The sequence below is a fragment of the Patiria miniata genome, unplaced genomic scaffold (assembly GCF_015706575.1).
Source record: "Patiria miniata isolate m_02_andy unplaced genomic scaffold, ASM1570657v1 HiC_scaffold_2, whole genome shotgun sequence".
NCBI classification, from domain to species: Eukaryota; Metazoa; Echinodermata; class Asteroidea; order Valvatida; family Asterinidae; genus Patiria; species Patiria miniata.
This window is the reverse complement of record NW_024037058.1, coordinates 7,473,730-7,495,724: the sequence shown is the minus strand read 5'-3', so window position 1 is coordinate 7,495,724 and position 21,995 is coordinate 7,473,730. Positions and strand designations below refer to the sequence as shown.

At 37.7% G+C, this 21,995-nt stretch overlaps 3 protein-coding genes and 2 non-coding genes across 5 annotated transcripts in view; 3 read left to right on the top strand and 2 right to left on the bottom strand.

Moving 5' to 3' along the window:
• Positions 1 to 72, top strand: Trnah-gug. The gene has a single exon. It is a non-coding gene; the product is annotated as a tRNA-His (tRNA).
• A 307-nt stretch (positions 73 to 379) lies between these two features.
• Trnah-gug lies at positions 380 to 451 on the top strand. Its single transcript has one exon. It is a non-coding gene; the product is annotated as a tRNA-His (tRNA).
• A 992-nt stretch (positions 452 to 1,443) lies between these two features.
• LOC119726230 (ubiquitin recognition factor in ER-associated degradation protein 1-like) lies at positions 1,444 to 8,473 on the bottom strand. The gene is made up of 12 exons (XM_038197848.1): positions 8,351 to 8,473; positions 7,483 to 7,591; positions 7,025 to 7,057; positions 6,555 to 6,676; positions 6,071 to 6,201; positions 5,782 to 5,854; positions 5,328 to 5,396; positions 5,037 to 5,105; positions 4,348 to 4,404; positions 4,067 to 4,155; positions 2,919 to 3,006; positions 1,444 to 2,595 (listed from the first exon to the last, which is right to left on the bottom strand). The coding sequence occupies exons 1-12, from the start codon at positions 8,351 to 8,353 to the stop codon at positions 2,524 to 2,526; spliced, it is 915 nt and encodes a 304-aa protein (XP_038053776.1). The 5' UTR covers positions 8,354 to 8,473; the 3' UTR covers positions 1,444 to 2,523.
• A 101-nt stretch (positions 8,474 to 8,574) lies between these two features.
• On the top strand, positions 8,575 to 19,162 carry LOC119726229 (cell division control protein 45 homolog). The gene is made up of 18 exons (XM_038197847.1): positions 8,575 to 8,763; positions 9,846 to 9,998; positions 10,475 to 10,612; positions 11,232 to 11,297; positions 11,429 to 11,503; positions 12,283 to 12,390; positions 12,546 to 12,607; positions 13,212 to 13,262; positions 13,441 to 13,560; positions 14,156 to 14,227; positions 14,877 to 15,035; positions 15,587 to 15,641; positions 15,810 to 15,860; positions 16,127 to 16,182; positions 16,392 to 16,614; positions 16,828 to 16,949; positions 17,379 to 17,455; positions 17,936 to 19,162. The coding sequence occupies exons 1-18, from the start codon at positions 8,713 to 8,715 to the stop codon at positions 17,998 to 18,000; spliced, it is 1,704 nt and encodes a 567-aa protein (XP_038053775.1). The 5' UTR covers positions 8,575 to 8,712; the 3' UTR covers positions 18,001 to 19,162.
• LOC119726907 (probable ATP-dependent DNA helicase HFM1) overlaps positions 17,452 to 21,995 on the bottom strand; it is a 21,330-nt gene continuing 16,786 nt past the window's right edge. The window contains exons 31-33 of the mRNA XM_038198759.1: positions 21,533 to 21,738; positions 19,864 to 20,848; positions 17,452 to 19,281 (exon numbers count right to left, since the gene is read on the bottom strand). Coding sequence (XP_038054687.1) covers positions 19,218 to 19,281; positions 19,864 to 20,848; positions 21,533 to 21,738 — 1,255 coding nt within the window. The 3' untranslated portion in view covers positions 17,452 to 19,217. The remainder of the gene's footprint in view (positions 19,282 to 19,863; positions 20,849 to 21,532; positions 21,739 to 21,995) is intronic.

The following is a 21,995-nucleotide window of genomic DNA, read 5'->3' as shown; positions in this document are numbered from 1 at the left end:
GCCGTGATCGTCTAGTGGTTAGGACATTGCGTTGTGGCCGCAATAACCCAGGTTCGAATCCTGGTCTCGGCAGAAGAATTATTCTGACACGAAAGTGACAACAGGATTTTTTTTTTCTTGCCCATTCTACAAATTAGGCAAATGCAATTTTAAAGAAAGTATTTTGTTTTCATCCTGACGCAAAATTCTTTTTTTTCTCGTCTTTTCAAAATAAAATAATAACGATATACTGTACACTTTATATCTATGCATAGCTTACGTACAGCTTATGATAGCTATGTATACCCACCTGCATCTTTACCAAAAATAAAATTCACCGAATTGCATCAGCCTCAATCCCAACGACTTAAAACTATTGTATTGCAATTTTCAAACGTGTGCCGTGATCGTCTAGTGGTTAGGACATTGCGTTGTGGTCGCAATAACCCAGGTTCGAATCCTGGTCTCGGCAGAAAAAGTTTTACATGCTCGTTTTTGAATGATTTTTTTTAATATCAGTTTACGAAACTGGTAATTTGAACAAAATTTAGTCAATTTACTATACGTTAAACTCAAAGTAGTTTAAACCCACACTAGTTTTAGCAAATGAAAAGTATAACCAATGGCGTCAATCGGCTCTCTATTTTTTTTTTCGGGGGGGGGGGGGGACCTACAGAAGTAATGCGAGCGGCCCTAACGGCGTGTGGGGTTTGGGGCCCGCTTCAAGGGCCCCGGAAAATTTTGGATTCTAGACGCTCTGTGGTGCGATCTAAGGCAATTTCTGAACACTTGAACCAGTTTTGTTTTAGCCAAAGATAATCATTTAATCATCATTTCCGAGTTTGAAATCAGCTATTCTTGGCTATAGAATCAAACTTACGCTACATGGGGCGGGGCGGGGGGCCTACGGATTGACGCCCATGACAATTAAAGATGTGTTCCCGGACTGTTTTTTTTTAGTTTCACCTCAAAAAACCTTTTTTTTCCCAATTGCTATTTTCCTAGCAATATCGAAGTCACTTTTGAATGAGACATCCAACGCAACAAATGAACCAGCATTTTAGTTATTGAATTATTTCTTCACAAACTTCGAATTAAAACATCAGCATTATGACATATAACCATGTTATTAAAACCTTTATGTCGGTATGTCGGTTTATTTCGAATGGTATCGTATTTTTATTCACTAAAAAAAAATCAAATTGGGGAAAAGAAAAACTAGCAAAGACAAAATGACTAGAGCGGCATTTGAACCTGTGACCTCCAGATTACTATGCAGTGCTCTACCAACTGAGCTATCCAGCCCTGTATGCTGGTTGTACTAAATAGTCAGTATCGTTGCTCAAGGGTGCTAATCAGAATCGCCCCTGTACGGGTAGTCCGAAGGTCGCAGGGTCCAAGAGTTGGGCGCCGACATCAGGGATTTGTTTTTAGATTGGCTTATACATGTATAGCCTTCAGACCTTGAAACACGAGGCTCTTGATTCTGGCGTGCTGAATAATAACACACAGTACATGTAACTGATGAAAACTGGTGTGCAAATGAAAACATGTAGAAGTTTTCATCGGATGACGTCACTCCGCCACGATCTATGAAATTGATGCCATTGAGATGTGGAATTAATGTCATTTAGATGTTTACAGGCAGATACAATCATGCAGCTTTCAGATGTCGCTTTCTGCTTAGCGGCAAAAAAGAAATATTCCTCAGCAAATTTAATTTCCATACATTGTATCAATCTGCTGAAAATCAGTTGTTAGTATTATACATTTATAATACAGCATTTTGGCAGCTTTCTTGTTTTATTCTTAATTGAAAATAAGTATTTGTATTATTTTTTCTATTAAGCAAACATGTGTTCAATTTACCTTGTAAGTTTATGCTCCCTGAATAAGGTCATCACTCAGTATTGGACTCATTGCTTCAGACCTTTGGTCTATATGTGTTGACTTAATGCCTCATCCACACCCTCCCCTCTCCCCCCCCCAAAAAAAAAAACACCCACACTGCTAGGAACCATGCTGTTTCAAATTCCATTGTAATTGGGTCATAAACTTCATGGCAATCTTGATGGTACCATTATATTCATTACGTAGGCCTACATATCCACGTTTAGCATCTTGTCTAAGTAGTGTTTTTGTTTTCACACAATTTTGCCAAAGACAAAAAGTTGTGGCAGGGTTGGGGCGGGGTTGTGTCCCCCCCCCCCCCTTCCCTCAATCTAGCGACACCTGCCAACATTCACACCTGTACTTTTCACAAAATATTCTTGATGGATCTTGGCACAATTCAGAAGATGCTATGTTAAATGACGATATCTCGCTTATTGACATCTTGGAAGCAGCCCTGTTTTCCATGATGCACTTGGAGACTCTTCAACTCAGATCCTGCCGGTAATGATGAAAACTATTTCCCGGGAATACCGAGACTTGTGGCCAACGGAAATTCTGGCAATGTCCTTGTAGTGCATACCAATTACCATATCTTACAAAGTTGTTTCACATAAATATCATATTCTAAAGTCTTCTATGATCAAAGCTGTATCATTTCTTTTTGTGCTTTTGACGTAATTTCTGCCCCTCTCCCTTGAATGCCTCAAACAAGTCCGGAACATCCTGAATTATGAAAATAAGAAAAGGAATAATAAAACGTTAACCCAGCATTTTGAAATAAAATTAGCAATGACTTTAGTGGCATTTTGCATGAGATACTGGAAAAAATATTGGATAAAATTTGAAAGTCCAAGGTTTTAAGGTGTGGCACACTAAAAATTTCAAATTAAATTACTAATTCTCTAGCATTAAAAAAATTATAGGCTTACGAAGGAACACTGCACGAAAACATTGGCCCACAATGGGAAGAAGATTAAATAAGTTTCTAGTTTTGAATTAGGAGCATTTTATCCCTTCTTATTCCTACGGGATATTAAAATTATTACCTCACTATTTGTGCCATTGGTAACTGCTGGCTTGGCTGTTCTGATAAATGTTATCGTCCCCTTCTGGTAATCGTAGTTTGGAATACCCCTGGTATGAAAAAAAAAAGAAACATGCAATATGAATTATACATAATTTTTTTTATGGAAGACAGTAGACTAAATAATATTGAGGGATCTTTGCGCAATTCAGAGGACGCCATGTTAAATGAAATGGTCTCGCTCACTGACATCTTGGTAGTACGCTGTTGTAGAACTTAAAATTGACTCAACATTGTTGTAATACGTAAGGACACCTGTTTCCCAGAAGGCCAGCCTAGTGTCCTCTTTGTACCTATCTAACAGACTGACTGTTGACTGTCATTTGTGGCTTGGCTTGGTTGGCGGCTGGTGAAGAGAACCGGGCAGTGCTATTGTATGGGATACCCCAAAATGGCTAAATCCGGCCTATTGTGTAGACCAGATGAACGAAAAAGACTTCCAGTGAATAACCATTCTGAATCAATTGAGTAGAACTGTGTGCACTCTGGGACCAGCTTGACTAGGCTTGCCTTGTCCTGTTGTGCTCTCATACTCGTCAAAACGATTGTAACTACAACCAAATGATTGTAATTTACAACCAGGGTTTTAAAGCACATTTTGTGTCCATGGGCTGTCCACTTTACTCCGTTTACTTTTCCCTGTAAATGACTTAAATGGTACAGGCATTAGCTGGGGAGTAACCTGCGATGGGCACCCCATCCAGAGACACCAAGTTGCTTCATGGCAAGAAACAAGGAGACGGTGGTTCAACTCCAGCCGCCGATCACTTTTGTGTCCATTGGCAATCCACTTTACTCAATTTGATTTCCCACCAATGACTATAAATGGTACAGGCATTAGCTGGGGAGTAACCTGCAATGGGATGGCATCCCATCCAGGGAGAAAAGAAGTATTCTAAGTCACTTTATGCCAAGAAACAAGGAAACGGTGGTTCAAATCCAGCTGCCGACAACATGTGTCCACGGGCAATCTACTTTAGCCCATTTGCTTTCCTGCCAATGAGAATGAATGGTACAGGCTGTAGCTGGGGAGTATCCTGCGATGGACTGGCATCCTATCCAGGGGGAATGGAGATATTTTAGTATTGGCTTGAGACTGACATGACTTACCTTTTCAAAACAGCCGCAGTCAGGGGGACTGGTTTGGCATCCGAGTGTTTCTTTTTGCCGTCTAAACGATTGCCCTGACCCTGAAAAGCCTGATCAGAAAATTAAAAAAAGAAATAAAATTTAAAACAGTGAAAAATCCTGAATAAACACAGAAATTAAAACCCCATGGTAGTATTATAAATACATATATACTTAAATATCCAGGGTGTTAGGAGTAACAAATGAAGAAGCTTTGGATTGTGGTAGAATTTGTTTTAACATTTATCAGTAATATTTTTTACCATGAATGCATCTGTGTCTACATATTGTGTAGAGCCGGGACCGTCAACCTGCATATCCTACAAAAAGAAATACAAATGAGAGGAATGAAATTCAGAAAACTGAGAAATACTTTACAAAAAAACAGTGAGAATGCATGGGGTGAATCAGCTGTGGGTAATTTAGACACTCGAAAGTGTGAAAAGGGAATATGCATACTTATGTCTTTTTTCTTTTACGTACAGTCACCAAATACTGCCAATTCTATTTTCATTTGCTTAAGAGCACACCCTTGTCTTGAAATTGAAAGTGACCATCCTCTTTTTGTCCTTCAAATTGCAGAGGGATTTCTATTGGACTGTGGTCTAATTCTAGGCTTGTGTGGTATTGGTAGCTGCTGCATGGTTAAATGTATCAGTTATGAGTCCAGCACCACAATTTTTGTCTTATCTAGATACCGTGACCTCAAATAATTTCAACAATAAATCATTTAGGGCAGATCTTGCCAAGGTGTTGCTTTTTTAAAAGGGTTTTGTGCACATGTGGCAACAGTTTAGAGGAAATACCGTAGCAATGAATTTCCATACTGATTTTTTTCTCGGTATTTTGGTATTTTAACATCATTTGGTAGTGTTCTTCGGTATTTGGAAAATATTGTCCAAGCCTATCTGATACTGAGCTTCGATTAAAGGAAATCAGCACTGGGACAAACCTCTGTGTCTTGCTCAGCCTGTTTTTGTCTCTCCGGTTCAACGTAACCGACGGGGGCCGCAAATTCCACCTGTTGGAGGATGAATTTTTCTGTTAGGTTTTGGATTTCTTTGAAGATGTGCTTACCGTTTTTTTTGCCTAAGTGATATTTTGAAAAGACAAAAAAGGTCACATAACGTGTCTGGAATGGACTTTGCCAAAAGCAATACATGAAAAATATTAAAAATATAGATTTAAATAAAAGTTTTTGTAGGTCATTGACTTGTTGAATTCTGTTTGTTATTGTACTCACACTCATATCACATTCAATGATGGATACAGCATCACTAGGCTTCGTCTCCAAAACCTGCAACTCATAAATCTGAGGGGAAAAGAAACAATTAACAAGTTTCAAATTGCGGTGGTAATGACATGAGACAGGATGACTTGTGATCGACATGTGATTGACTTGTGATCAAACTGTGATTGACTAGCAATTGACTTGTGATCAACTTGTGATTAACTTGTGACTGACTTGTGGTTGATATTGACTTGCAATTGACTGGTGATCGACTTGTAATTGATTTGTGATCAACTTGTGATTGGCTTGTGATTGACTTGTGACTGACTTGCAATTGACTTGTGATCAAGTTGTGATTGACCTGTGACTGACTTTTGATCAAAATGTGACAGGCTTGTGATTGACTTGTGATTGGCATGTGACTGACATAAGATTGACTTGTGACTGACTTGTGATTACTCCTTACCTTATCATTGTACTTGATTGCAACCATGTCCCCTTTGGTAAGGCAGGCAAAACCACGCAGGATATTCTCAAGACTAGAAGATGGAAATTTAAGGAAAGTCTTCCACAAATATCAATTGAAATGTTAAATTTGAAGTGAAAAATGATATCCCAAATACAAGCCTGACATACATGTAAGTATGCCATGAAGTGCCCTCCAATGTGTACAACTGTACATGTAAACATACATTTATGGATTGTGAATTATATGTAAACAATTTTTGGCATGGGGGGGGGGGTTATAAGGATACACTGCTTTGGGGTTTGAGATGTCTAGGAAGTCCACAGACTGAGGCTGAAACTTGGAGTAGGTTGCCACGGACAGACTGCTGCTCTCAACTGTCAATAAATCACCTTCATCTAGGAGTAAATTCCTCATCATCTGTAAAGAGAGAAAGACACTGCTGTCATCTAGGTGCTAAGTCCATCAATAGTCAATCCCAAGTCATCCGGTCCCAAACCGCAAACTTGAAACTGTTGGTAAGGCATCTCTGGCTACATGGCATATACAGGTTTATGGCTTCGGACTAGCGCCCCACGAACAAAGACATTGACGAAATGGGGAACCGCCAACAAAGGGCTGGATAGCTCAATTGGTAGAGCACCGGAACGGCAATCCGGAGGTCGCAGGTTCCAACTCTGCTCCAGTTAATTTCTTTGTTCAACTTTGTTCATCCTCCAGAACCTGATAGATTTTGTAAGATCTAGGGAAATTTAAGGTGCCAAGGGGCTTACCCAATATGGAATGTAAACTTTCCCTTCGTCAGCGACGAACTCCAACACTCCGCAGTGAGTTTTTCGGTCCATTTTTTTATTCGTCAATTTAAAAAGCATCGGGTACACAATGTTTTGCCGTGCTGCATGGGAAACACACATTAAGTTTTGTCAGATGCCATTTTAAATGTCAATTAACAGTATCTTAAAAATAAACAATAAACAAACAAAAATAATCATCTCTGTTATGTCATCAATAAATTCTGGTTAAAATGCAACTTTCAAACATGTGAATCATATAATTTCAATATACAAAAGCTCAAGAATTGTCATATTTTTTTCCTAGCACAAACACATTTCCACTTTCTTCCTTATTTTTTAAAGACTTTTTTTTCACTCAAGATTTACCTTTCAGTTAAGTTCTTTAGACAACAAAATTGAAAGAAATTATCAGCAAAGAAATTACAGAACTGACAGAATTTAAAACTTACTTAACACATCCAAAGCTGATGGAGGCATGATGACTGTCATAGAGAGAAAAAATATACTCAATAAACTGTTATATATTATGATATATTAACAAATTATACGAAACTTCAAAATTGGTTTTGCCCTTGACCAACTTCTTATTCTCTACATTTAAGTTTCCTTAATGCAAATTCCATCCTATGAATTACCTGGTTGCCGTACCCACTGCTTTATCAGATTCAAATCAGCCAGCCAACCACAGCGAGCTTGCAGGAGGTCGTGGGTTCAAGTAAGCTTCATCAATTCAGGTCAGAGAGTAATATCCATCATGGGGCTGGTAAGCACAAACATTTGCTAAGCACAAAAATACAGGTTACCAGCCAAAACTGTATACTGTGCGTACTGTTTTTGACTGGTTCCCACCTGATTTTTACTAAGCAATGAAATTTGCTCAGCCCAAAAAAATTGGCCAAGATCTTACTTTTCCCTCCTCGTTCGACATCCTGCCTGTCATTCAGCATCGACACGGAGTAGCATCGATACTGCTTATTGAACTGCTGAGGGATCTGCCCGAACATCTGAAATCCAAACTAAAATATACACAAGATTTAATACCAAATATGACTTTCCAGTTATTACATTATTTTACATTTAAGTAGGCCTACTTCCTAAATAGTAAAAGTTTGGAAGGCCTCAAAAGTTCTTTGCAATTGTTGCAAATTTTTGTTTTATTTCAAAATTAAAAAAAAACAGTAAAAAATGGGGGAAACAAAACACTGCCCAACCCACCAATAGGAATTTTTGGTATTCTAAAAAACTGTCCTGAAATGCGTTGACACTATTAAATGACTTCACTACACTCTTAGTCTTACAGTCATTATTAAATGTGACCTACTTTTTGAGGCAAAAAAGGAAGAATGCCCCCCAAAACCTTGTTTTGATTTAAGTATTCGACACCTGACATCTGACAATGACATGGTCTGTAGGAAATGACATCATTTGAACGAGACCTATTAATTATTAATATGCTACAGAAATATCTTTGGCATCATCGGTAAGCTACAGCTAGTTAGAGTTGTTCTTTTAAAAATCTAAAAACCCAACATGTCAAAGGTGGGGTTATTCCTCATTATGCTATGGCAGGTCACAATTGCCACTGTAAATGAATGTCACATCCATCTGCCACTCAACGCTACATGCTCAACTCAAGTCTCACTCTAATTGTTACTGAATACTGTGTGAAGATCTATCTTCAAAACAAATCAGAAAAACCATTGCAGCAGACAATTCCATAATATTTCACTCCTTTAAAATGACATCAACGCATTCCATAGACCTTCTGTACATACCATGTTGAAATTTGTTGATGAGTTCTATCTTGAAAATGAGATTTTCAAAGCTTTTTGTCGGATATCAGCGGACGATGACTTGCTTTTGTTGAAACTTTAACCCTTAACCTTTGACCTGAGAAAATAATAAACACGATCATACACGAATATGCGCGCAAGAGTGTGCGAGGCCGGCGCTTGACCAGCGTCCCTCAAAATATCATTGAAATTGTGGAAGACGGATACCAGACTACGCCATTCCGCGGGAAAATTAAAGAAGAAATTTTGTTGAACCGGACATCTGTAAAGAACGATTTACTTTCAAAAGTGCAACTGCAAGTTCTGGGGTGACGTTAGGCCCTAAACACCGACAGTGAATCACCATGTTTGTCACTGACATCCGGAAGGATTTTTACGAGAAAGTGCTGCACAAGGTAGGCCAAAAAAATCGTGGATATTATTAATATTATTTAGTACAATCTGACAATTTACAAACACATGACATGACATTGACAAACATGACAAAAGTGCACTTGTGAACCCAACTCGTCATAACAGTTGAATTGGGCCTAACGTTAGTCGTTAGGCCTTATTTTTCCTCCTTTGACTAAACATGTTGTATGTAACGTAACGACAGTATTTGTCAGTAACGTTAATTATTTGTTCATGGATATTGGATTTGTTAAGCTTATTCTTTTTAAAAAATGAAGAAGAAATTAACACAAATTGAAATTTACAATCAGTCTGATTTGATTGAATTTAGTAATTTAGATTTGTCCATTTCAACGTGTTTCAAACAAGTCAAGTTTTCCCTTAAAAATTAAAAAATATAACACTAAACACCAACTTCAACAGTCAACTAAAATGTATAGGCCTATTCATTACAAAAATCATTTAAAAATTATTTGTTAGGCTACAATTAACATTAGGCGAAGTAAAAAAAAAAACATGTTTAGCGTCCCCGCCCGCTTCCTTTTTAGAGGCCGCCTCCTTTTTTTTTTTTTTTTTTTAAAAGACAAAAATTGATAAATTTTAACGATCTCTGACGAAAGAAATCGTATTTTTAGACTTTTATACCGTGTATAAAGCTGTGGAAATAGTCAATGAGTCCAAGTGGCGGCCATTTTGAAAAAAGCTGGTAACCATCTTGAAAAATAGCCCGGCCGCGTTGTCTTGAAAAATGTGTCGGGCGGCCATTTTGAAAAGAAAAAAAAAAAAAAAAAAAGGGCCTCCTCCTTCCTTTTTGTCAAAGAGGCAGGACGCTAAACATGTTTTTTTTTTTATTTTGCCTTAGAAAAAGTCATGTACAAAACTAAGTTAAGTATATTGTTTTATAAATTGGCCTAATAATGTTGTTGGGGGGGTAGTTGTCAAGTTTTGTGCATTAAAATAAATTGAAAGTATACTGGTCATGCTGGTACTGTCATGGCTGGACTCTTCAACTTTCAACTGAAGAATTTGTACTAAAATATTGGACTTGTTGAATGGCATTTTACGATTGTCTTCCTTTCTGTAGCGTGTCCTTGTCTTGGTCTCGTTTGACGTCGATGCGATATGCGCATGCAAGATCCTGAAAGCGTTGTTCCACTGCGACAGTGTGCAGTACACGTTGGTGCCAGTCGCCGGCAAGATGGATTGGGAACGAGTATTTTCAGAACATGCAGAACAGGTACTTTATATTGGAACCTTAAAAAATGATAAAAACCTAAACAAAAAGATATATAAAAAAAGACATGTATGTTTACCTAAACATCTTAACTACCAGAATACTTAAAAGAATACCATTTTGATAGCTATATGAGTCTCAGAGAAATTCAACAGCCAAGTTGAAATGATATCCCCATCCCCCCCCCCCCCAAAAGAAAATTAATACTAAAATCAAAACTGCCCTAACAATTAAATTTGGAATGATAGGCCTACCTGAAAAACAATCAGTCTTCAGTTTTAAGACAAGTTGGATATTGTTACTTAAGCCTTTATCCTGAAAACTAACTCTGAAAAAGTGAGAAAAAAATATTAAAAGGTTAAGAAAAACTTTCCAACTGAAGTCATTTATGTTACAAGAATTAACTATTCTGGCAAAAATTGTATGAAACCAATTTTTGTATTTTTTTATGACTCAATGTCCTCTGTTACTTTCTCCAGCTGGAGTTTGTCGTCATGATCAACTGCGGTGCAACGTTGGACATCCTGGAGACGCTGCAACCAGAGGAGAATGTGACGTTCTTTGTATGTGACAGTCATCGGCCTATGGATCTTGTCAATGTCTACAATGACACACAGGTAATTACTGAAAGAAGAAAAAAAACAATTGTAATTCTGGCTATATTTCATTCATCCTTAATTGGCAAATTTAGCCCATTCTTGGTTCTTGGTTGGTTCTTCTCCTAAATACTCCGCGTGGGAGTTTATACAAGAGGCCAGAAACACCGGGGCAAACCCCATCTCTTAGCGATAAGTGTTTACTGAGTTCTTTTACGTGCATTTATGCAACACACGGGACCTACGGCTTAACGTCCCATCCGAAGGACGAAGCAATAATGGTTAAGTGCCTTGCTTAAGAGCACAAGTGTCCGCCGGCGGGCTCGAACCCACGTCACTGTTGCCTCTGAAACACCTGAACATGAGTCCGGTGCTCTTAACCACTAGGCCATGACACTCCATTAATTTGTGTTACAAACAATCCTATTTCAAACTCTTGGAACAAGGTGAGACTTAAGTAAGTCTGATAATTCACAAGATAGTAAGTCTTTATTCACAAGTGTCAGTGGGTCGCTTACAAAGTGCTATAGGCTGGCCCGTCTCAGACCAGAAAAATATGTAGTACCGGTGCAAGTAATGCATGAGGACTTTATCTGAACTTGTTTCTGCAGTCAAGTGAAAACTTTGCTTTGTACTTCAGGTGAAGTTGCTGATGTCTCCTGAAGAAAGCATCCCCAAGTATGAGGACATCTTCAGGGATGATGAGGTGAGATTTGAACGACAGAAAGAGAAAGGGCAAAATGGTGCTACAACCATCATACATTTGTTAAAGAAAAAGTTCAGTTCAAGAGAAATATGAAATCTGATAATTTGAAAATTAATTAATTTTTTCCTTAGTCCGATGATGAGGATGATATTGGGAATGACAGCGATGGTTCAGAGCCTAATGGGAAGAGGAGACGATTTGATGAGGTAAAAGGACACCTATTTTTTTTTAGCAATTGGAGCACTGTCATTTTTATTTTAAGTTATGTGCCTGCCAACTGAGCCTAATTTTATGGGTCATTCTATAAATTTAGTGTCAAGAGTGTGACATTTTTTATTCATAATCACTCTTGGAGGACTACAGTTTTAAGGAGAGCATCAGAATTAACAGGGACAGGAAAAAAGTGGACCGCAAATTTATTGAATGACCCAGCTGTGCTTGTTGTCAAAAGTTTTGTGCTAACAAATTGCAGAAAATTCTTATGCAGACAAAAAAATGCAGTGAGCTGAATTACATGCATGAAATTAACCCTGGGTAGCAAGGCTTAACTGGTTAAACCAGTTTACAAGGAAATGTCTCAAAAAAATTAACTGGTTGACATTAGTAACTGGTTGTGGGAATAGCAAGTATTAACCAGCTCAAGGCGAAACTGGTTAAACCAGTTTACAAGGAAATGTCTTTAAAAAATTAACTGGTTGACATTAGTAAACTGGTTGTGGGAATAGCAAGTATTAACCAGTTCAAGGCTTAACTGGTTAAACCAGTTTACAAGGAAATGTCTAAAAAATTAACTGGTTGACATTAGTAAACTGGTTGTGGGAATAACAAGTATTAACCAGTTCCTTGAACTATAAATTAAACTGAAAAGAAAGTTATCTCGTGCTCAGCAATAGCAAAACTTCTCTGTTTTGTTCCAGAGTACCGGTAAATTCAGACTTGTTGACCTATTGTAAAAATTGTAAACATTGTGAATTATTTGTTTTAGGATGTCTTGGAGAGGCGTATGGAAAGACGCCGCAAGCGGAGGGAATGGGATGGACACAGGCACCAACTTCTGTTCGATTACGAGGAGTTCTCAGGCTATGGCCAATCTGTGAGTAAACTGGTCTTTTAAATAACATGCATCAAGGCTTGAAATATCCACCACGTTCATTTGTTTAGTTTCAGTCTAGTGCTCTCTATGAAAAGGCCTAAAATGTTGGGTCACAGACGGTATCTGATCTAATCCTTTCTTTGCTATTTCAAAAGGCTGCAATGATCATGTATGACTTGGCGTGGAAGATGTCCAAGGACACAAACGACCTGCTCTGGTAAGTTGTTTCTTTTTGTAGATAGCTTGTTGACAATTGTTGTGCTAGTCCATTATTTGGGAATGGGGCTTACCGGTTGCCGTGCTAAAGTTGTTAAGTACATTTACTTGTTCAGCAGAAATCAGCAGTTATGTCCTCAGTGGTCAGGAACTGAGAAATTTCTTGTCAACAATTCTATCAATGTGACTCAACTTGTGCAATGCAAAACCACTGTTCTTTCCATCTAGAAATCTTCTAAACCACCGCCTCCCCATTTTCGGTTACTTTTGGCTAAGTTTTTTGTTTTACAGTTTCCAAACAGTTCTTAAAAAGTTTTTATTAATCTGATCTTAATCCTGAAAAAATGACAACTGCTTACCGACTGGATTGACATGGAAATACGCAAATAAAAAAAATTGGAGGGCCTGTCATTTTGATCCTAGCGCAGGATCTTCCACAAAGGTTAAAAATAAATCTTAAAATTTGTAAACTTCAAATATGGAAAACATTTCCTTGAAATTACAAAATAGAACAAAACTGAAAGATATATTTGATAGCAAGGTTAAAATCTCACTCTTTTTCAATAAATTACTAGGTCACTGAATTCATTATATTGTTTTTACAGGTGGGCCATTGTTGGCTTAACAGACCAGTTGTTGTCCAAGAAGATTGACAGGTATAGACCTTTTTCTCTAGTAAAAAGTTGCTAATTTTATGCTACACTTTGAATACAGTAACAAATTCACAATGCAATGTGTATGAACAGCTAAAATGTAGTACATGACTTACCACTTTGACGGCAAATCACACCTATATATTACCAGGCCAAGATTTGTTTTACAATTTTTTAACAGGGAGACCTATGTTCTTGAGGCCACGGAGTTAAACCGCCACGTAGCACGTCACAACCACCGAGGTGACGAAGAGGAAGATTCCGTCTCCATCAACTCCATGAGGATATCCTTCACCTCAGAGTATCCTTAAAATAGTTTCAAAATTCACAAAGATTTGTCAAAATAATACATGTACAAATTAAAATTGTGTAGGGTTCAACTCAAGCTGGTAACCATACATTGTGTTCTTAGGCAAGCCACTTTACACCTATTAAATTCAGAGCCTCTAGCCAAACATCACACTGTCAAAAAGGATGTGAATCTTTGAAGTGTAATGAACAGCCAATGGAGTGTTGCCTAGTGGGTAGGTTTGCGACTCGTTATCAGAGGGTGAGGACTTCAAATCCAGCTGCTGGCCACGTGTGTCCTCGGGCAAGCAACTTTAAAACCCCAATAAGAATAGCCTCTTGCTAAATGTCTAATGACAAATTAAGAAAGGCTAATTTTGAAGTGCACGTTTGTCCTTAAGCAAGCCATTTTACTCCAATTACTCCCTTCTCCAGCCAGGAGTATAAATGAATATCCGCATAAGTTGGGAAGTAATCTGTTACAGACTGACTTCTCAGTCCTGTTATGCCATAGAAACTAAAGGTCTCAGCTCAGAAAAATTGGTTTGATTGCTTGTTGTTATTATATTTTCAACTCTTATTTATTTCCTGAATTGTTCATTGTCCAGACTGCAACTTGCCTTATACAGACACTGGTCTCTCTTTGAAAGTCTCAGGCACTCCTCATATACAGCTTGCAAGTAAGTAATGTTGTTCCATATCTTCTTGTTAAAAAGGTCATGTGAATCAAGTCCATCATATTGTTCAGTGGGCCATTTCACATCCAAGGGACACCTTAACTGTGGCCACAGCATTGTGGCAGCCATTGTCCACAATATCTCTACTAATAAAGAGCAATTGAAAAAAAGTTTTTTGTTTCAATTTAATTAAAGCTAGACAATGGTTATATGAATCAAGTGCCTGATCGTTGTTGTCTGCGGGACACCATAGGTGTGGGCGCATCATTGTGGTAGCTGTTGTTCAAACCTGCTAATTGTTACAACAAATACAATTAATGTGAAATTTGATAATGTATATCTCAACTGTCTTCAAGTATTGTAGATTCCTAGAGAAGTTTGTCAAAAATATAGTTAACCGTAGTTTGCTTTCGACTCCTTGCATGAACTATAGAGGGTGCCCTTGTGGATTTTAAAGTACAAACAAATAAAAAACTATCAAACTGTTATTAATTATCGTGCATTATGTTGGAGTGATCGGTCTAATATTTATCATATAGTTTTACCTTTAAACTTGCTCTTTGTGTCATCGTTAAAAGTTCACAAGGATGCCCTCATTATTGAGTCTTGGACTCGTACTGACCAAAACATTTTTTGCTCTCCTGTTTTAAAGTCTAAAGCTGTGGACTCTGAAAGGTTTCAAGAAACTACATGAGTTTCTGGCGGACATGGGCGTGCCGTTGTCAGAATGCAAACAGAAGTTCTCGGCCATGGACATGGGCCTTAAGGACAACGTCACTGATTGGTTGGTCACATCAGCTCGGAAATTTGGGTGAGAAAATGTTTTCAATACATTTTGGGGGAACTTAAATCTTTCTGGTACTTTTTGCTGGTTTCAGAGTCCAGCCCGGTGTCCTCTTTGTACTTACATTACTGACTGACTGACTCACTCACTTTAAAGCTAGGCAGTGCTTCTGTCTAGGAATACCCTGTAACTACAACTGGACCATTGTCTAGAACAGATGCACGAGAAGACCTCAAGTGTACAGTCATTTCATATCAATTGAAAAGTCAGAATCAAATAGCTTCGATTCCACATTAGAATTGAAATTGTGACTTTTTGAGGAAAGGAGCGACTCACAAAAAATAGCACCTTTTTGATCATTTAAGAACCTATTTCAGACTGTGCTCAACATTTCTAAATATTGGCTGACTTCAGATTTGGCATTTCTTATTAGAAATGGGTTTTATAGATCTTTCAGTTAACATCACATGCTAGGCCAAAGTCAGATTTGGCCTTAACCTCGGTTCTTTTAAGGACACTTTTTGTTTTCCATTTAAAAACCCAAGCACTAGTTTTATTTTTCTTCCCTTTTTGAACAGCTTGGAACAAATCACACTGTCTTCTTTCCATGCCCAATACGGCTTCAAGAACAAGGTAATTATTGTTAATTTTCAGTCTCAGACCATTTTTTATTTTACTAGTGCAAACACAAACACTTTAAAAAAAGTCTTTATTCATAAATAGCACAAAACTATGAAATGAATAAGATATAAATAAAGTATAATTTTACCAATTACTAACAAACATTCTTTTTCTTGCTAGTTCTGTGCCTTTGATGTAGCTTATGGAGTCAATGCCCTGTTGGAATCTGTGGTGAGTACTTTTTTCTATGCTTTGTGATTAATGTCAGTAGTTAAAAAAGGTGCAAAATTTTGAAATCATCACAACCATGAAATGATGATGAATGTTGATGTGGTGTGTGTGAAATTGGAATAGACTTTTTACAAATAGCCACCAGACATGGAAATGTGCAGTGAATTAACCCTAAAACCCAAAGGAACACTCTGCAGAAATGGCTCTATTTGTCCAATTATGTTATCCCAAATTTTAAGCGCTGTTCTTTGCCTTTTCCTCACTAGGAAACAGAGAAGTCCCAGGAAGGTTATTTCTTGGAAGCTCTGGACTGCCTGTCAAGGTAAGATAGAATTGCTCCTTGATGTCTCAGAACTGACCAAAATGGGAGCAGTTTTGCCAGTTTTCCGGCATTTTCATGTTTTGTGAAAAAAGTCTGGCAGGCCAAAAAATCTTTGTGTTGCGTGCACGGAGAAAAAAATAGATTAAGGTTAACTGTTGTTCTTTAATAACCTTGCTCTGAACAACATCTTTAAATTGCTCTCTTTTCAGATCCAACATCGACAAGCTTGCGCACGGCCTGGAGCTATCCAAACGTCAGTTCCGCGCCACGGTCAACACCGTCCAGTCCTTGCTGGACATGACCCAGGTCATTTCGGCAGGATCCTTCCTCTATGCATTCATCCAGGAAGGGACGCCCGACACCAGGTATTTTGCCCGGCCCAACTGCCTGGGTATGCTGGCAAGATTTACACTTGAGGCCTACGTGAAAATGGTGAGTCTGACAAAAAGAAGTTGGTTTAATGATTTTATCATTCTAGGGTCAATTTTTATGGTTGATTTGTGACATGACTGCACATTTATAGCAGTTTGCAACTGTCTGTTGCTCCTGTGTGAAAAATTGTAGATAATGTTGGAAATAAAGGGAATTAAATATACATCACATGTAATGCAATAATTCTTAGTTATCCCACTCTTTCTGTCTCAGTCCAAAAACAGGAAAGCTCGAACCCTTCCGTTGGTCATGACAGCACCCCTCAATCTAGAAACGGGAACTCTGCTCGTGGTTGGAATACCTCCGCTGCCAGAACTGGAACAAAGCTCAAAGAAGTAAGTTCAGAATTATTTTATTCTCATTATAAGGGGTAACATTGCTTAAAATCCCCAAAACGAAACCTGATAGAAAATGATGGAAGTGTCGGTGTCAGAGATGGGAGGAAAACACAGAATTATTTTCAGAGGAAAACTTACAGAATCAGGAAGGGACTAAAAACCCAATACACTTTTGGCTGAAAGTCAAAGCAAGCACCGCTATGTTGACCCAAGTGCTCTTGGTATTTCTTTTAAAAAGCTCATATAATGGACACAATACTACAGAACAGTTGAAACTCGCTTTGAGAATTACACCAAACATATGTTTAGAACTTGCATTCATCTGACTTTCTCTGGATTTTGGAGTAAGCATTGATTGATTTGGTAAATGCTTGAGCAACATTTTAATATTTTTTTTTTTTATGTTTTTCAATTTTTGTTTAAAAGTTTCTTTGGGAGGGCTTTTGAGCAGGCTGGAAAGAAGACTAGCTCAAGAATCCTTCACGACAACTTTGATTCCTCCGGTAAGTCAATTCAATTTGACGTTTTTTTCAATGTATTATATTTAATCCAACATCCATCAATTGCACACTGAACCACACATAAACAGGTTGATAAATACTGTTTCATAACTAAACTTGAAATTAACCATTTTAAATGAAATAAAAGTTTTACCGGGTACAGATATTTAAACATTAATTAATTTTGCAATCAATAAGCAACACTTATTTCTTTGGTTTCAAAACAAATAATATGATATTAACAAGTTGCATTTGGTTGGCGAAGAATCAGTAAAAAGATATGATACAAATTTCAAATTCCATATTGCAAAACAAGAATTATGTCCATTCTTCAAGGAATTTTTGTACTATTGAAATTCTAAGGGATAAGACCTATAAAGAAATCCACAATGACCTAACAAACATGGTTTGTTATGTTTTATCCGTGTAGGTTGAAATTTATTTTTGATCTTTGGTTTTTTTTTGTATTTTGGGCATGTGCAGTGATTGAGATGAAGAACGAAGACCGCAGCAAATTCTTTGATGCCCTCATCTCACTCCTGACATAATTTGAGGATCTAGGGAGTCTACCCTCTAAAATAAAATCGCCTGTTCATACCAAAATATTCTCAATGGAAGGCTTTGATACCCTAAGTTAGTGGAAGTGTTTTGAATGGTGCACACAATCAGCAAACCTCGTAAACCTTTTAATTTGAAATTCCATGTAGAAATTTCTAGAATTTGAAACATATGATGGTAATTTTTTTGAGGATTCATGTGGATTTTTCTTAAAAGTGGATGTGCAAGAACGCAAATACTTACCTCAAAAATAATTATTTTAGGACCTAGTCCATTTGTCATGTTTAAACCGAGAGAAATTATTTGACATTTTGTACAAAGTGTAAATAGGAAAGTGCTCTTTAGAGATGTTTATTTAAAATGTGAGGCTTCAGAACGTTGATGAAAATGATTTTATTTTGATCTTCACCATCTGAAGCAAAAAAACAAACCCCTTTTTCTTATGCCTTTCAAGTATTTTAAAATCTGCACTTGGTACAAATATTGTGTGTTTAAGTGATTTGCTCCAACAGAAAATTAGAAAGTTCTACAAATGGCAATCAGTCTAAAACCTCAACACATTTTCCTAAACATGGGTCACATTGTGGCCAATATAAACCCCATTATTTATTTGTTTTAAAATGTAAGTGTGGAAATTCTGTAGTTTTTCATATTATCTACTCAAGCGCTGTTAAATATGATTCATATAATATATGTGTATATTACTAAATAGAAACAAGAAAAAAGACGAACCTTGGAACAATGAAATAGTAAAAGAATAACTCCATTATATATACATTCATACAACCTCAACACAACCTGAACGCTAATAAATACTTTTGGTTCCATTTTGCATAAGTTACTTCAATATATTACTCTTCAATGTATATTTCAGATTTCAAAATATTTGAGAATTTTCCATATCTTAAATATCTTCGTTTGTATTTTAATTTTAAAATAATTACTGGAACATAAACAGAAGCTATTATATTTTACTAGTTAGCTCCAAGGTTATTTTTTGTCAGCACATTCCTTGCTACAAATTTACTTCAACAATGAAGACATGCCATCGAGTTTAATTTGCGATTCAAAAATATCACATGTAATTATTTTATTTGTCCCTTGTGTACCAGTCATGATGTAAATAAAGCAAAGTTGTAAATATGTAGAATGCACTTTGGAGTCTCCTCGAAGCCTATCATTTTTCCTTACCTTAATTTGCATCTTGTTAGAATATTCCTTCAAAAAGCTTGTCGTATATAGATTTGGCGTCATCTGCACCCTTCGGGGATCTGCAAGAAAGACCATTCAGTTTTATAGTGTCACAAGATCAGGCAATAATTGGTTAGTGACTATCTCCTTTTATTAACTGAAAATATACTTTCGACGGCTCCATTGCTTTATATTTTTTGCTCTTATTAACAAATTCGTTGTAAAAAATTTGACTGTTTTTACTTATATACATGTATCTTCGATGATAGGGATTCGTTGAACCAATGTCAAACTTTTATTTCAATTCTGCACTGCGTAGTATTTAAAAATCATCAGATAAATTGCAACAACAAAATAGCTGCATTCACTCTTGATCAATGTAATGTTGAACAAAGAAATGACTGGAAATGGATTTGAACCTGCGATCACTGGAAGACTGCACTAGTGCTCTACCAACTGAGCTATCCGGCCCTGTACTGGCGCTCTCCCAGTTTGCCAATGTCTGTTATCAAGAGGCCTCTGACTTGTACCCCACGAATGAAGACGTAGTCAAATGGAAGGTCGCAAACATAGGGTCGGGTACCTCTTTTGGTAGAGTGTCGGTACAAAGTTCCTGTGTTTGCAGGTCCAACCCAATTCATGCTAGATATTTAAACACGCACTTGTCAGGATTGGCAGTGAAGAAATCCCTTGTCTTCTGTCTCCTCAGGAGTGGACTGCAGAGCTTCCTTCCCCATAGCGAGCTTCTACTACCACTTGACGAGCTCGGTGGGGAGCTAAGACTAACGCCAACAGAAGGCTGTGGAGTGAGATGTATCATCTCTTGATGACAAGCAGATACCTTGTTGTTTGATGACTCTTGGTTTGGAGATTTGGTTGATGTGTTGCTTGCTTGAGAGCTGTGCTTTGCACCATTAGGCGGGCTCTGGAAAAGCTGAGAAGACTCTTGGTTGGAGGTGAAGGTAGATGATTTATGGCTCAATGATTTGGGAGTACTGCTTTTAACTGACAAGTGAAGACTCTGGGTAAGTTGTGAAGATTCCTTAGCGGAGGTGTCGGTAGACTGTGGCTTGCCCATGGATTTGTTCACATTGCTGCTGGACGGTATTTGGAGACCTACCCCAAGTGATGGGCTCTGGATGGGCTTAGTAGCTTGTTGATCATCAGGGGGAAGGGGTGACATGTGACACACCAACTGCCCTGTAGACCACTCTGGCGCCTTGTTGCAGCTTTCTGGCAAGATCTGTATGCTCATATTGAGAGATGGTCTTGGTTCTGGAAGAGATGACTTGTTGGAGTGACTAGAAGCAAAGGACTTCTGTTTTGCAGATTTATTAACTGACATGGATCCACATAGTGAGCTTATCTGAGAGAAAAGACATTCACTAGGAGATGATCTTGGGATCTGAAGTGGGGATTCCTTGGACTTTTCAGCCGAAGGTGACTTTACTGACCGAGGCTCATTCTGCACCTTGTTTGCCTCTTGTGATTCCACCTCCAGGCAGCTTAGCAGAAACTCCTCGTCGGAGCTGGAGTTCATGATGTAGGGATGACTGTTGTTGCTGATGTCTAAGGTTGTTTCTTCATCGGATAGGACAATGATGGGTGAATCAGAGCTGGAGACTGTCACATTTTCTTCTCTTGATTCTGTAAGGTAAGGAATCATGCTTCATTTTTTTTTTTTTAAACATGCTTGGAGTGGTTGTCAAGTCATTTTGTCGCGGAACAAAATAACTTTGATGGTGGTAGTTTTTTCATGGTTCATCCCCTGATACTTGTGGCCTGTTTTGTGATACAACTTGCAACTAACTTGTGATTTGACTTGTGATCTGCCTTGTGATGAACTTGTGATAAACTTGAATGCAATTCAGAATATATGCTACCAGGGATGTTGTCGGGTCCATCACAAGTAGATCACAAGTCAATCACAATTCCAGTCACAAGAAACCTTGAATGAGCAGTAACAAAGGAATACCTTTTCAAAGGTTATTTGAATAGCCTGTGATTTGACTTGCAGGGACTTGTGATATGGACTTGACTACATAATACTACTGTAGGTTGCAGATTAGCGATTTTTTGCGCAATGTACTTTAGTCTTTAAATCTAAAACTTAATTTTAATTCATTTTTTTGTTTAAAGTTATGTATTGATTACGAGTTTCCAGCTTGTCCGTTTCCTGCTAATTATTGCTTCCATAATGATTTGCCCTGAGAAAGATTTTATTAGGATTAAAATATCAGGCCCTCCACTTTCCAAAAGTGCATAATTCAGGTCAGTCAATACTAAACTTCATTTTATAGCTGAAAAGAAAGCAACTCTTTCATCACTAACCTGATGGCGATTGTGGCTCAATACTTGGTGTGTCTTTTGTCTTGTAGGCATTTTTCATCTCTTTGTCTTGTGTCGCTGAGACAACATTGCTTCTTGGTTTAGTAGTTGATGGCAGCTGTGCTGAGGTGGAGGGTTCCATGGAGGCCAGAGCTGTCTTGGCTGACACAAAGTTACCGGCATTGTACTTTGCATTGGATGAAAATCGCCTTGAGGTAAAAAGAATTTGTATTACGTTGTATTCCTGATGACTTCACGAAACCATACAGTGCCATGGCAGTTTAGGGCGGTATTTATCAAGGGCACTTTGTGGCAGTATAGTAACTAATGGGTTTGATAAATCTTGCCAACTTCCCAAAACTCTGCTTATTTATGGCTCAAGAATAATTCAAACCACAACATTCAAGCACTTACTCAGAATCAAACAGTGAATTATGAAACTAATTTTGTTATACATGTAATGGAC

What these genes read in the sequence shown, in the direction of transcription:
- LOC119726229 (XM_038197847.1), top strand. Translation starts at nt 8,713, where the DNA reads ATGTTTGTCACTGACATCCGGAAGGATTTTTACGAGAAAGTGCTGCAC. An exon ending in GACACAAACGACCTGCTCTG is followed by an intron (nt 12,608 to 13,211) that starts GTAAGTTGTTTC and finishes TTGTTTTTACAG; the next exon opens with GTGGGCCATTGTTGGCTTAA. An exon ending in CGACAACTTTGATTCCTCCG is followed by an intron (nt 17,456 to 17,935) that starts GTAAGTCAATTC and finishes GGGCATGTGCAG; the next exon opens with TGATTGAGATGAAGAACGAA.
- LOC119726230 (XM_038197848.1), bottom strand. An exon ending in TGTCGAACGAGGAGGGAAAA is followed by an intron (nt 7,058 to 7,482) that starts GTAAGATCTTGG and finishes TCTCTATGACAG; the next exon opens with TCATCATGCCTCCATCAGCT. An exon ending in ATCTCAAACCCCAAAGCAGT is followed by an intron (nt 5,855 to 6,070) that starts GTATCCTTATAA and finishes TCCATCTTCTAG; the next exon opens with TCTTGAGAATATCCTGCGTG.